Source organism: Mirounga leonina, unplaced genomic scaffold (assembly GCF_011800145.1).
Source record: "Mirounga leonina isolate KUSES-001 unplaced genomic scaffold, KU_Mleo_1.0 Mir_201, whole genome shotgun sequence".
NCBI classification, from domain to species: domain Eukaryota; kingdom Metazoa; phylum Chordata; class Mammalia; order Carnivora; family Phocidae; genus Mirounga; species Mirounga leonina.
In genome coordinates this window covers 26,924,782-26,940,455 of record NW_023270504.1, presented here as the reverse complement: position 1 = coordinate 26,940,455, position 15,674 = coordinate 26,924,782, and the positions used below count along the sequence as shown (strand labels likewise).

At 36.4% G+C, this 15,674-nt stretch overlaps 1 protein-coding gene across 4 annotated transcripts in view; it reads right to left on the bottom strand.

Moving 5' to 3' along the window:
- Positions 1-767: 767 nt before the first annotated feature.
- Positions 768-15,674, bottom strand: part of CUNH12orf4 (chromosome unknown C12orf4 homolog) — a 47,109-nt gene continuing 32,202 nt past the window's right edge. For 3 of the 4 annotated variants that reach the window (XM_035028433.1, XM_035028434.1, XM_035028432.1), the window contains 4 exons: positions 13,147-13,349; positions 3,608-3,665; positions 2,951-3,018; positions 768-2,337 (listed from right to left, as the gene is read on the bottom strand). In XM_035028433.1, the coding sequence (XP_034884324.1) occupies positions 2,245-2,337; positions 2,951-3,018; positions 3,608-3,665; positions 13,147-13,349 (422 nt within the window). In that variant the 3' untranslated portion in view covers positions 768-2,244. The remainder of the gene's footprint in view (positions 2,338-2,950; positions 3,019-3,607; positions 3,666-13,146; positions 13,350-15,674) is intronic. The other variant, XM_035028435.1, reaches the window with a different exon arrangement.

Below are 15,674 nucleotides of genomic sequence, written 5' to 3'. Positions count from 1 at the left end.
CCTGCTAAGGTACCTTCTTTGTATCACTCATGAAGTGCCCCAAACCACTCCCCTCCATGAAGCTCTCTAGAACACTCAGAAAAAGGTCATGATCTCACCTTTTCTGGTCCAAACACAAAATTCCAGACTTCCTCATCTACTGCTTCACTAAAATCCCCATCACTTGCATACATATAATTAGTGCTTTGAATTATATATTTGTTACTAGCTCAGAGTTTGGTATGTCTTCATATAACATCATAAGCATTTTTCCAATCTTACCACTCTGTATATCTCATAATACAGTACCATGTGAAAAAAAAGGATATTTAATACATTTATCTTGATTTCATGGGCCAAACGCTACCTTTAATTGCCCTGGAGTGAAAGCCGCTACATTATATAGTGGCAAAGGAAGGACGGGGCAGCAGCATTCACCAAGTTTCCATGAGTGAACCCTTACTCCTACCCCCTGACCTCTGGCTATGCCCCTAGCTGTTGGCTGTCCACCTAGTTACAGAACCTCTATGGAAAGATTCTCAATTCCTCTTTTTGAACATCTAATATTGATCCAACTACACCCACTTCCAACTTGACCTTTCATATTATGATCTAAAGTAGTCTTTGGGGTGCCTTGGTGGCGTCTGCCTTTGGCTCAGGTCATGATCCCAGGGTCCGGGGATCGAGCCCCGCATCGGGCTCCCTGCTCGGCGGGAGGCCTGCTTCTCCCTCTTCCACCCCCTCTGCTTGTGTTCCCTCTCTCGCTGTCTCTCTGTCAAATAAATAAATAAATAAATCTTAAAAAAAAAAAAGTAGTCTTTGATACTGCTCTAAACACACCCCTGTTTTCCACCTCTGTCTACCTTGCTTTGCATTAGAATCAGTCTCAAGCATAACAGTGGTGCCTGGAAGACAATTTCTCGCTGTGAGAACAGAATTCCTACCTTCCAGGTTCCCTGGAAAAGCATGTGGAAAGTGTTAGTGTGTAATGGACACAGTCTGGAGTGCGTGTTCTCCTTAGTGTTGTTACTTGGACAGTCACTTCCTTGCATCAAGACATAGAAAATCCAGACATATTCTGTGTTATGGGAAAGCATTTTGTGTGTCAAAAGAGTTTCTGTAAGTTACTACATTTAGGTATTTAGGTACACTAACAAGAGTGCTTTCTGTTTCTTGGAATCAGGCCATAACACCTCCTCATAATGTCAAAGCCCTCCATTTCATTTCATTGGTCAGTTACAACATGCATACAACTTGGATATGATGAAACTATTGCTTTTGCAAATGTCTTTGTTTAATGTAGTCACTACTCATAGCAAATGTGTTACAGATGGGAGAAATAAGTGATATGCATCATCTGAGAAAGTAGGAAAGATGATGAAAAAGGAGAGGAAACAGAGCAGAGAAAGAAATGGGGACATTAGTTATCAGCAATGGAATGCAGGAAGTAGAAGAATGGTTAAGGAAGTTGAGAATGCAGGAAGCAGGATGGAGAAATGAAAATGATCTTTGTTGTCTGACTGTCATAATGTTGCCGAACACTAAAATCCTGCCAGGTGCTGGTTTGGACTAACTTTCCATTGGGCTTGCAAATGAGCATGCTATTTTCCCAGCCCATGAAATGTTATTAATAGACAAGGGCAAGGTCATATAGAGAGGGTGAGACAGAGGTAAAGAATCCAAAGTCCTTTCCTGATTTTTTTTTTCTGACTTATAAAACCTTAGAGTTTTTGAAACAGGAGAATTTAAAAGTTTGTCTCATATGTTTGTGTTTCTACAAAGATTTTCACAAGAAATCCATACTTGCAATGTATATCTCCGTGCCTTTTAATTTTTGCTTGGCAAATAAGGTAAAGGAAAGATTTTATTTTTATGATTAAGTCTTGCACTTGATATGACTCAACCCTTTTGGAAAAGTCAAATGTCTCCATGAAAATGCAATTAACAATCTCCTGTATCAAGTGTCCAGGTATGATATATAAGACGTTTTAACTTACTAATATTCACAGACAGGGCATAACAGTAGAAAAAAAGATTTTTTCATAAAGAAATTTTAAGAATAAATGTATAAGTAAAAGGCTGATCACTAGACTATATGGTATATGAATTTTTGTAAGGCTTCACAGACCTACATCATGATTTGATTTGGGGCTTGGATTACAAGTTCTCTTTCTGGGCATCTTTTGCTTGACAGAATCCCAGCACAGCTCAAGTTCCTGGAAAGTTTAACAGTCTTCTTCTGCCAACGTGTCAGTCTCTAAGGATTTAGTGCTTGGATGTCAGAGTAAGTGTTGACGATACTCGGAAGATCTGGGGGAGCATGTTACTAAGTTGATAAAACATTTCTTCAGAAATACTCTGTTAGAAGTAAAAAAAAAAGTTCACATTTGTTAAATCATCATTGATTTTTAAAATTTTGAAGTAATTTAAAATATGGAACTAGTCCTAGATAGGGAGAGCAGTATATGAAAATTCTCTTTCATGACTGAGTTAACCGCATGGTTATGGACAGGGGGTGTTTTCCTTCTGAGAATCTATGTTGTTTCTGTCAAATAGTAAATTTGATTACCAGAAAAATCCCTAGATAACTCTCGTATAGTCAGTAAGTAAAGTACCACTAATTTTGCTAGGCTCTATATAGAATACAGAATCATTTTTTGCTAATGCCCTTTTACGTGAATTCTTCAATCACATATTTATTGAATTCTTCAATCATAAATGTGGGAAAAAAACCAAAAGAGTCAAATTTGGTTTTGGGGTTAAATAAAAGATCCCTTGAGTGGCAGATGCTGACATCTTTGACAATAAAGTAAATGCTTTTATGGCATCCAAACACTTCTCCCCTTAATAAACAGAAAGCTGTAAGCATTTCATTATGTTATATTGAGTTTAGGACAGGGTGTCTAGCTGTATCTGGGAACAATATTATAGCAGAGATTAAACTGGGGAGAGATCTATTCAGATAACACACCTGTGGTACTAGGAACTGTACTGTTCTGGAAATTCCTCCATCCCATGAAGCCATTTCCATCATGAAACCTAAAACAGAACAACAGACTTTGCTGAAGTATGAGTTCTGGTCCTCAAACCTACAAGTCCCTTATGAAGATAAACTGAATTTTCATGTGGGGCTTCATGTCTTGCCTTTTTAGGTAGCCACTTGTGTGCAGGAGAGGCTAGGCCCAAAGAACAGATAAACTTCTGCAATCCTTAATTCCCCCTGCCAGAGAGGTTTAACATAATTTTGTTAACGCATTTTTACTCATGATTTCTCAAGTCCTATTTAGTCTCTATACAATGAAGCTAAAGCAGGTTATTAAAGGATAATTGAAGATGTGGTTCTATTTTTTTCTTTTTAAGAAAATAAAAAGGCAATAGAGAGCAAGACATAATCAGAGCAAAATATAAATAATATCCAAATATCCTTGCATTTCAAGAGGGCCAGAGACTTGTTTATTTTATGACTGGAAAAAAGATAAGTAAAAAATATTTGCCTTGTTAAACCACTTTTAATTGAGGCACCAGAGGACAGAGGTAACGTTCATATTCTTCTCCTGGGTTTCTCTAATTTCAGTAGTTGGGACTAAGAAATACAGGTCATGTTGTTAAAATATAAGGTTATGCTCACCTTTGACACACTTAAACACAAGTTCTGCTCTCCTTAAGCACCATGGTATAGTCATTTCCTAAAGAGAGAACCAAAATAAATGTTTTTAACAGAATTTTGTAAAAAAAAAAAAAAAAAAATCAAGTCTTAATTTATCTATAACATTGACCTCTACTTTGTGAACAGATCTGGGCAACTTTTTGCTAACTTTAGCTGGATTTCTCTGGTCTTTAGGTATAACTCCTTATAGCTGTTAGATTACATTTGTGGAATAGAAACCAATTTAATTATCCTAGTAAATATAATTTAAAAAATAAACATACCCTTAAAACTTTCTAGATAATTAATTCTAAAGACAAACTGACATCAGAACTCCAACTACTGTGTTTTAGCATGAATAATTCCATTAACTTGTATAATACTGGAACAATGCATCAAAATGCTTTTATTGTATAACATGTTATTTAAAAAGTGACAGAAATACACAAACATCCCATCCCAGCCACCTACCAAACCAAATGTATTCATTTTTCTACATTCCTCTCTAATCTCTGATCAAATGCACACATGAGTGCTACTGCCAGACTATAATCGATTCACTTATAATTTTCTATAGTTACAATCAGTGATTATACCATTTTAAATTCTACTTTTCATTATCTCCAGAATTACTTTTCTATGTTGCGAGTCTTCATAATCATAACTATAATATACATTTATTATTTCATTAGAGTGGTTCTGAACCTTATGGGGTCTTAGGATCTTTTACACTTTTTTTTTTTTAAGTTTTTTTTTAAGATTTTTATTTATTTGACAGAGAGAAAGAGAGCACAAGCAGGGGGAGGGGTAAGGAGCAGGGAGCCCAATGCAGGGCTCTATCCCAGGACCCTGGGATCATGACTTGAGCCGAAGGCAGACACTTAACCGACTGAGCCACCCAGGCGCCCCAATATTATACACTCTTAAAAATCAATGAGGACGCCAATGAGCTTTTGTCTATGTGGATTTTATCTCTTGATAGTTATTACATTGGAAATTAAAACAGAAAAATGTAAAAAATGAAGCAGCAGAAAGAGAAATTAAAGAATCAATCCCATTTACAACTGCTCCAAAAACTGTAAGATACGTAGGAATAAACCTAACCAAAGAGGTGAAAGACCTGTACTCTGAAAACTACAAAACACTGATAAAAAAAATTTAAGCAACAACAAATGGAAAGACATTCCAAGCTCATGGATTGGAAGAACAAGTATTGTTAAAATGTCTATACTCTCCAAAGCAATCTACAGATTTAATACAATCCCTATCAAAATACCAACAGCATTTTTCACAGAACTAGAACAAACAATCCTAAAATTTGTATGGAACCACAAAACACCCTGAATAGTCAAAGCAACCTTGAAAAAAGAAAAGCAAAGCTGGAGGCATTGCAATTCTGGACTTCAAGTTATATTACAAAGCTGTAGTGATCAAGACAGTATGGTGCTGGCACAAATATAGATACATAGATCAATGGAACAGAATAGAAAACTCAGAAATGAACCCACAACTATATGGTCAATTAATCTTCAACAAAGGAGGCAAGAATATGCAATGGGAAAAAGACAGTCTCTTCAACAAATGGTGTTGGGAAATTGGACAGCAACACACAAAAGAATCAATTTCACTTAAAAATGACAATGAAAAACCTATTGCATGTTAACATATTTTTAAAAAAGATTACTTAGTTTAGAGAGAGAGAGAAAGGATGTATGTGTGCACAAGCAGGGGGTGGGGAGAGGGTGAGGGAGAGAAGGAGACTCCCCCCTGAGTGCAGAGCCCAATATGGGGATCAATCTCACCACCCTGAGATCATGACCTGAGCCGAAATCAAGAGTCCAACGCTTAACTGACCAAGTCACCCAGGTGCACCTAACATGTTTTGTTTTGTTTTTTTTTCAGTAGAAAGTAACTATATTTCCTTAAACAAAAAAATTTAAGCAAGAAGAGTGGCAATGATTTACATATCTTCAAATCTCATTAAAGCCTGGTTTAATAGAAGACATCTGGATTCTTATATCCACTCTGCATTTAATCTGTTGTGTACAGCCTCTGGAAAAACTCACTGATGCTCATGAAAAAATGAGAATGGAAAAGACAAATAATGCTTTAGTATCATTATGAAAATATTTTAAATCTTGCTGAGCCCCAGAAAGGGGCTAAGATCCTAGGGGGATCTTCAGAACACAAATTTAAAAACTGCTGTTTTATAGAGTTAAGGTATTGTAATTTATTTAAAATTTATATACATATTATTTTTTAAGTTTTTTTTTAAAGATTTTATTTATTTATTTGACACAGAGAGAGAGAGAGTGAGACAGAACACAAGTAGGGGGAGTGGCAGGCAGAGGGTGAAAGAGAAGCAGGTTCTCCACTGAGCAGGGAGCCCAATGTGGGACTCAATCCCAGGATCCGGGATCATGACCTCAGCTGAAGGCAGATGCTTAACCGACTAAGCCACCCAGGTACCCCTTAAGTTTTAATTTACATTCCAGTTAGTTAACATACAGTGTAATATTAGTTTCGGTTGTACAAATATAGTGATTCAGCACTCCCATAGAACACCCAGTGCTCATCACAAGTGCACTCCTTAATCCCCCCGCCCACCTCCCCTCTGGTAACCATTAAGTTGTTCTCTATAGTTAAGAGTCTGTTTCTTGGTTTACCTCTCCCTCTCTTTTTTTTTCCCCTTTGCTTGTTTTGTTTCTTAAATTCCACATAGGAGTGAAATCATATGGTATTTGTCTTTCTCTAACTGACCTATGTTTAGAATAATACTCTCTAGCTCCACCTATGTTGTTGCAAATGGCAAGATTTCATTCTTTTTTATGGCTGATTAATATTCCATTGTATATACAAGACCATATCTTCTTTATCTACTCATCAGTCGATGGACATTTGGGTTCTTTCCATAATTTGGCTATTGTTGATAATGCTGCTATAAACATCGGAGTGCATGTATCCCTTCGAATTAGCATTTTTGTATTCTTTGGGTAAATACCTAGTAGTGGGAACCCTCTTGCACTGTTGGTGGGAATACAAAGTGGTGCAGCCACTCTGAAAAATAGTATGGATATTCCTCAAAAATTTAAAAATAGCCTATAATCCAGCAATTGCACTACTAGGTATATTTATTATTTTATTATTTATAAATAATATAAATATAAACATGTTTTTCTGATATATTTCTGACATTTATTATTCCATCAATGAAATTATATATATGTATGCATGCAAGTATATGTATAGGTATGCCATGTATACATGACAGACAGTATATATATACCATCAAACTGCCAAGATCTCACTAAAGAATCTCTATTTGCTGTCAGTCAAAAAACCCTGAGTACATGTTTAATCCTTCTACTGGGTGCAGTAAATGTGATGCAATAAACAAATTCATAGCCAAAAAAAGAGAGAAAGAATCACTACTGATCCCTTATTATTAACTAAACTCCATAGTTCATGCAGATTTCCTTAGTTTTTATCTAATGATGTCTTCTGTTCCAGGATCACATCCAGCATACTATACTATATTGAGTTATAATGTCACCTCAGGCCTATGAGTTTTGAATAAATGAATGAAACAAGACTTTCCTTGTTTTTGATGACCTTACAGTTTTGAGGAGTCCCGGTCAGGTAAGGGATGCCTTCTACTGGAATTTGCTGTTTTTCTCATGGTCAGAGTGGTGCTATGGATTTTGGTAGGAAGACTACAGAGGTAAGGAGCCATTTTTATAATATCATATCAATACACCTTATCAACATGATTTATGACTGTTGACATTGATCTGGATCACCTGCTGAGGCAGTGATTCTCAGGTTTCTCCACTGTAAAGTTATTCCCCTCTCCCGTTCCCCAACCTTTCCATAACATACTCTTTAGAAAGAAGTCACTCACTGTGAACAGCACACATGTAAAAGGTGATTTTTGCTTCCCTCCCTGAAGAATGAATATCTATATAAATTATTTGGAATTCCTCTGCATTGTTTCTTCTCCCCTATTTATTTATTCAATCATCTGTTTACAACAGTATGAACTTATGGGTATTTACTTTATACGATGGGTTACAATTCAATGATTATTAATTACCAAACCTTTTCTCAGTTTTATATTCTAATTGTCCTTACTGGTAATAATTCACATTAGTGACCACTCCCTTTTTTCATAAAACTTGCCTGACCCCCAAAACTGAGAGCTTTTCCCCTAAGGTCAGGAACAAGACAAGGATGTCCACTCTCACGACTTTTATTCAACATAGTACTAGAGTTCCTAGCCACAGCAATGAGACAACAGAAAGGAGTAAATGTATCCAAATTGGTAAGGAAGAAGTAAAACTTTCACTATTTGCAGATGACATGATACTATATATGGAAAACCCAAAAGACTCCACCAAAAAAACCACCAGAACTGATAAATGAATTCAGGAATGTTACAGGATACAAAATCAATGTGCAGAAATCTGTTGCATTTCCATACACTAATAATGAAGCAGTTGAAAGAGAAATGAAGAAAACAATCTCATTTACAACTGTACCAAAAACTGTAAGATACCTAGGAATAAACCTAACCAAAGAGATGAAATACTTGTACTCCAAAAACTATAAAACACTGATGAAAGAAATTGAAGATGACACAAAAAATGGAAGACATTCCAACCTCATAGAACAGAAATTTATATTGTTAAAATGTCTATATTACTCAAAGTAATATAAACATTTAATACAATCCCTATCAAAATACCAACAGCATTTTTCACAGAGCTAGAACAAACAACCCTAAAATTTGTATGGAACCACAAAACACCCTGTGTAGCCAAAGCAACCTTGAAAAGAGAAAAGAAAAGCAAAGCTGGAGGCATCGCAATTCTGGACTTCAAGTTATATTACAAAGCTGTAGTGATTCAAGACAGTATGGTGCTGGCACAAAAACAGACACATAGATTAATGGAACAGAATAGAAAACCCAGAAATAAAACCACAACTATATGGTCTTTGACATTAATCTTCAACAGAGGAGGCAAGAATATGCAATGGGAAAAAGTCTCTTCAACAAATGGTGTTGGGAAAATCAGACAGCAATATGCAAAAGAATGAAACTGGACCACTTACTTATACCATACACAAAAATAAACTCAAAATGGATTAAGGATCTAAATGTGAGATCTGAAACCATAAAAATCCTAGAAGAGAGCACAGGCAGTAATTTCTCTGGTATCAGCTGTAGCAGTATCTTTCTAGATATGTCTCCTGAGGCAAGGGAAACAAAAGCAAAAATAATTGGGACCACATTAAAAAAAAAAAAAAAAAGCTTCTGCATAGCAAAGCATTAACTAACAGAACTAAAAGACAACCTACTGAACAGGAGAAGATATTTGCAAATGACATATCTGATAAAGGGTTAGTATCCAAAATATATAAAGAACTGACACAACCCAACACCCCAAAACCAAATAATCCAACTAAAAAATGGGCAGGAGACATGAACAGACATTTTTCCAAAGAAGACATCCAGATGGCCAACAGACATGAAAAGATGCTCAACATCACTCATCATCAAGGAAATACAAATCAAAACTACTGTGAGATACCACCTCACACCTGTCAGAATGGCTAAAATCAAAAGCTCAAGAAACAAGTGTTGATGAATAGGTGGAGAAATAGGAACCCTTCTGTGATGGGGCACCTGGGTGGCTCAGTTGGTTAGGCGACTGCCTTCGGCTCAGGTCATGATCCCTGGGTCCTGGGATCGAGCCCTGCATCGGGCTCCCTGCTGGGCCGGAAGCCTGCTTCTCCCTTTCCCACTCCCCCTGCTTGTGTTCCCTCTCATGCTGTCTCTCTCTCTCTCTGTCAATTAAATAAATAAATAAAACCTTAAAAAAAAAAAAAAAGGAACCCTTCTGTGCTGCTGGTGGGAGTGCAAACTGGTGCAGCCACTGTGGAAGACAGTATGGTGGTTCCCCAAAAATTTAAAAATAGAACTATCCTACAATCCACTAATCACACAACTGGGTATTTACCCAAAGAATACAAAACCATGAATTCTAAGGATATATACACCCCTATGTTTACTGCAGCATTATTTACAATAGCCAAGCTATGGAAGCAGCCAAAGTGTCTATCAATAAGATGAATGGATAAAGAAGATGTGGTATATATATGCATGGAATATTATTCAGCCATAAAAAGAATGAAATCTTGCCATTTGCAACCACATAGATGGATCTAAGGAGTATAATGCTAAGCAAAATAAGCTTGTCAGAGAAAGACAAATACTGTATGATTTCACTCATATGTGGAATTTAAGAAACAAATGAACAAAGAAAAAAAAGGAGGGAGGTCAGTGGGGGGATTGGTGAACTAGGTGAAGGGGATTAAGAATACACTTATCTTGATGAGCACTGGGTTGCTATATGGAAGTGCTGAACTACTATACTGCACACCTGAAACTAAAATAACACTATATGTTAACTACGCTGTAATTAAAATTTTTAAAAATGTCAATTATGATTATAATTGCAGACAGTATCTTCTAAAAAATAACAGGCCATACTTGACTATTCAACTTGAATCTTCTGATTAGGGTAAGGTTGAACTGCAGAGGCGATTAAGATTTAGTTGGTATATGTCTTAAAAGTTATATCAGAATTATTTTGAGTTCATACACCCATGGGAGAAACTGAAAAACTATTCTTTACTCTCAAGTATATGCCTCTGAGGTACCTGAAATACTATTAATCAGTTTCTCAGTCATTATCTGAAGGTGAGGAACAGTCTGGCATTCTTATTTTTCACATTCAAAAACAATGGGTTAGGTACAACCACTTTGGGAAACTATTTGGTTGTAAATACCAAAGCTAAACATACACATACCGTTGACACCTAACAATTCCATCCCTAAGTCTATACCTAACAGAAATGCCAAAATCTATGCACTAGAATGTTCATAGCAACGTAAGTCATAATAATCAAAACCTAGAAACTACCCAAATGTCCATAAATAGTAGAATGCATTGCTAAATAATTGTGGTCTAATCACACAGTGAAGTAATATCTAACAATGTGAATGAACAATCTACAACCACAGACAATAATAAGGGTAAATTTTGCAAACAATTATTGAGTGAAAGAAGCCAGATACAGGAATATGTATATATGATTCTACTTATATAAACTACAAAAACAAGCCTAAGTAATCTATGCTTTTCAAAATGGAAAAAAATGGTTACCCTCATGGAGAGAGTGTGGTTTACCTGACTGGAAGGGAGCATGAGGATGGCTTCTGGGGTGGTGATAATGTTCTGTTTTATGATCTGGGTATTGGTTACATGGGTGTTAAGTTTGTGAAAATTTGAGCTATATGCTTATGTATACTTTTCTGTATGTGTATTCTACTCTAATAAAAATTTAAAAACAAATAACATCTTCATCAGCCACAATTATAATAACTAAAACCTTTAAGTCCCAAATTATTCAGTAAGTTAACAACAAAAAAGAAAAGGAAATCAGGAACTTGATATTCTTGGCTTGCACGTTCATTCCATACCTATCAGGTTAGATTGGCACCAGTATGACAGTATCTGAGATTACAAATATCTATAGAGATAAGCTGGTGATTATCAGGATGTCTTTCTTTTCGCTGATAGATTAGTTTTTTCTTTTTTTTTTTTAAACTGCAATTAATTTCTACAGCTCTAGCTACCACAGAACATGGGCTGTTTCAGACATTATCGTCATTACTGTGCACACGCTAAAATGTGGTAACCGAGCGTCTAGAAATTCTGTTTGCTAGAGGAAGTAAACAACACCTGAAAATGCTTTGGGACCCTTGCATGAAAGCTAAAACAAAGATTAACTCTATATCCTGTGCAATGTTGTCTGAGTTTGTAGAATAAACTTCTTGACCCGAATGGATGTTTAAATACAACAAATGGGAGGATCGCGGCTCAATATACTTTTGTGAATTAAAATGGACACTCTGGAAACAAACTTAATGTCCTGCAGCTGGCTGTCCCAATTTAAAACATGTAACTTTTGTAACATTGTGGGAGAGGGAATGCTAGTAGTATCAGATGTCTGGAAGTAAATCCAAACTTAGTGACTTTTGGAAATACTGTTTTTGAGGTTGTTTCCCACCTACATATAACCATTTTTATAAACTGGTTAACCAGGAGTCCAGCTGCAGGAATGTTTGGATGTTTCCTTGCGGCTGGAATTCATCACAAACTTTGTTATTCTCCAAACACTTTTATAGATGGACTAGTTAGTGATAACTTAACAATGGCTAAACATTCCTGATGGAACTAAAACTTTATAAAGCTACAGTTGAAAAAACCCCAAACAAACCATGTGTGTTAATCTCTCCTGATACCATATTAGGTATGACTTAGGCTATATAAGTGAATGGAATGATAAATCAGGCAGTTGGATACACCTTTCATAGGATGGAGCCAGAATTCTCTTAATTGAAACAATGTGTCTGATGAAAATACAAATGGGATGTAAGTGGTAAATCATTTAAAATCACCTCATCTTACCTGGAATTGATTTTGTGTGTGTGTTTACACAGGGTATTGCATTTAAAATGAATTAATCGAAATGTTTTGCTCTAAAAAGCAGCATTTATACATCTTTTATTTCAAGAAATAACTTTTAATAATCAATGATCAAACTTCCTTCCTGACATTCACAATTTGCATTAAGCCATTTCATTTAAAAAAAAAAAAAAGCCACCTCCAAACCAGCAGGCCCCAAGTTGCTGATGTGGGTCCTTCATCACCAGGCTGACCACTAGCTTTCCCAGAAGCACTTGACTGCACCACCACTGTTTTGAGGCTACTTTGTTTCTCCAGGCTATTTGAAATTGAGTTTTGGTCTTTGTATTATTTCTTCAGCTTATTCCCTCTAACCAGTTTTTATGTGGATGAGAAGGAAAACAGGAGAGAAAGCAGTCACGGGAAGATTTTTTTCCAAAATATGAAACAAAGCACAGTACATAATAAAATGAATGGATGATTATGCCACATTTTAACTGTAGAAGCCAACACTTACATTATCCAAAAAGCATCCTTGAGCATCTTTGAGAGAATGTTAAAATGAGGCTGGCTTCTTCCTGTTGTCTAGTATCTCCTTCTGTTGCCTATTAATGCATACTCAGAGAATGCAAACTAATTTTAATGTTAGTGTAGGCCAAATATAAATGTGGAGGTAAATCTAATGCTACTTAAGACAAAAATGGAGGAAGAGGGAGAGAAGTAGGGGTATATGTCTTATCCAAAGCTAAAGCTAATTCTGATTTTCTAGTTTACCTACTATAAGGCTATAATTCTCTGAACATAAATGGTTAAGGATTATTCACTATTTTGTATCATATGTCACTCAGTGCTATTAACCAGATAGGAGATTCAAAGGTCCATTAGTTTTTTAAAAAGTGCTTTTAAAATGTAAAGTGGATTATTATTACTACACAATATTGATGGTTAACATATTTATAAAATTATGGTATTCTTCTATCTGCTTACCTCTGACATATCATGCACCAGTAAGAGAGGTATGCTTATTGTTGTGATGTCATGGGTACAGCAAACCTTGAGTATATTTCGGAGTCCCATAATGGCAGGATCTCGAGCAGTGATGTTTCCTGATTTCACATTGTCATCCACACAAAGGTGGAAAGCAACATGTATTTCTGAGAGATTAGAATGCCGTGTAATGTAAAATTCTCCTGTGAACACCAAATACAATCATGATTTTCAAATGAATAAATCACATTCATCGATAGGCTTTATAAGTAACTATAATTAGGGCAGTCAATGAGCTGAACTAGGAGAGGTATCAGGAACCTATGTTGGGCTCAGGAAGCAAATACAGCCATTGCTCCTTACTTCTTGGAAAGGTGATGAAAAAAAGAGACAATAGCCAATTTTGCATTAGGTTCACAAATTGGTATGGTGACCACCAAGTCTTAAGTAAGTAAATCAAATGAGTACTTTTTGATGTAAATGCTCAAAATGTCCTACTTAACTCAAAGTGAGCATGTAAAAAAACAGGTTGCTTGATTACCTCTCTTCCCCACACCCTAAATCAGCATTCTCCATCTGAATTTGTGGATCTAATCTCCCTTCAGTTAGTTAATGGCACAGGACAAAACACAGAAGTTGCCCTTAATTACTTTCTATATCTCAGTATCTCTTCCCTAATCCACAATACAATTCATCATCAACTACTTTAAGTAATATCTCCAACAAATATCTCAAATCTGAGATACTCCATTTTAATTGCTATTACCCTACCTCATGCTCTTACCCTAGGTTCACGCTACCATCATCTCTCACCTAGGTTTTTGTCAAAGCCTCTTAATTAATCTCTCTGCTCCCAGTCTTGCCTATCTACAAACCATTTCCACATTTGCAGCCCAAACAATCTCAATATAAATCAGATTATAAAACTCTGCTACTTAACATTGTCCAACAGGCTCACACTTCATTCAGAAAACAATCCAAGCTCTTTACTGTGGTTCCCGTGGCCTATGTGACCTGGATGCTGCCTAGCTATCTGTCCTCATCTTACCCTCTCCTCTGTCCCAGCCACACAGGCTTTTGTAAAGTTCTTCAAACATGTAGAGCTTGTTCCCAAATCAGGGCTGCCTTGTCCAAGTTTTTCCCCAAGGTTCTTATACGGCTGACTTCTTTTTACAATGATGTCTCAGATCAAAGGTCACCTCCTCAGAGAGCTCTTCCTTGACTGTCTCATCTGGTATAGGACACCCCTCACTTCTTCTTCTCCACATTGTTCTGTTTTATTTTCTTCTCAGCACTGAAATTCTTTGAGATTATTTTATTTTTAAAAAGTTTTATTTAAATTCAATTTAATTTATACTGTATTATTAGTTTCACAGGTAGAATTCAGTGATTCATCAGTTGCGTACAATACTCAGTGCTCATCACATCACGTGTCCTCCTTAATGCCCATTCCCCAGTTATTCCAACCCCCACCCACCTCCCCTCCAGCAACCCTCAGTTTGTTCCCTACAGTTAAGAATCTCCTATGGTTTGCCTCCCTCTCTGCTTTCCTCTTATTTTTCCTTCCCTTTCCCTATGTTCATCTGTTTTGTTTCTTAAATTCCACATGAGTGAAATCATATGGTATTTGCTTTCTCTGACTGACTTATTTCACTTAGTACAATACCCTCTAATTCCATCCATGTCATTGCAAATGGCAAGATTTCATTCTTTTTGATGGCTGAGTAATATTCCATTATATATATATATATATATATATATGTGTGTGGGTATAATGTGTGTGTACACACATATATGACCTTTTTTATCTATTCATCTGTTGATGGACATCTGGGCTCTTTCTATAGTTTGGCTATTGTGGACATTGCTGCTATAAACACTGGGGTGCAGGTACCCCTTCGGATCACTATGTTTGTACCCTTTGGGTAAATACCTAGAATGCACTTGCTGGGTTGTAAGGTAGCTCTATTTTTAACTTTCTGAGGAACCTCCATAGTGTTTTCCAGAGTGGCTGCACCAGTTTGCATTCCCGCTAACAGTGTAGGAGGGTTCCCCTTCCTCTGCATCCTCACCAATATCTGTTGTTTCCTGACTTGTTAATTTTAGCCATTTTGACCAGCGTGAGGTGGTATCTCATTCAGGTTTTGATTTGTATTTCCCTGATGTTGAGTGATGTTGAGCATATTTTCATGCGTCTGTTGTCCATCTGAATGTCTCCTTTGGAGAAATGTATGTTCATGCCTTCTGCCCATTTCTTGACTGGATTTTTTGTTTTTTGAGTGTTGAATTTGGTAAGTTCTTTTATAGATTCTGGGTACTTGCCCTTTATCTGATAAGATATTTGCAAAGATCTTCTCCAATGCCGTAGGCTGCCTTTTAGTTTTGTTGACTATTTCCTTTGCTGTGCAAAAGCTTTTTTATCAAAGAGACCATTGTTTCTGCTCAATGACTACAGGGATTTTGTCTATCTTGTTTAATGTTCTATCTCCAGCACACAGAACAGTGCCTGGTACATAGAAGGTACTTAA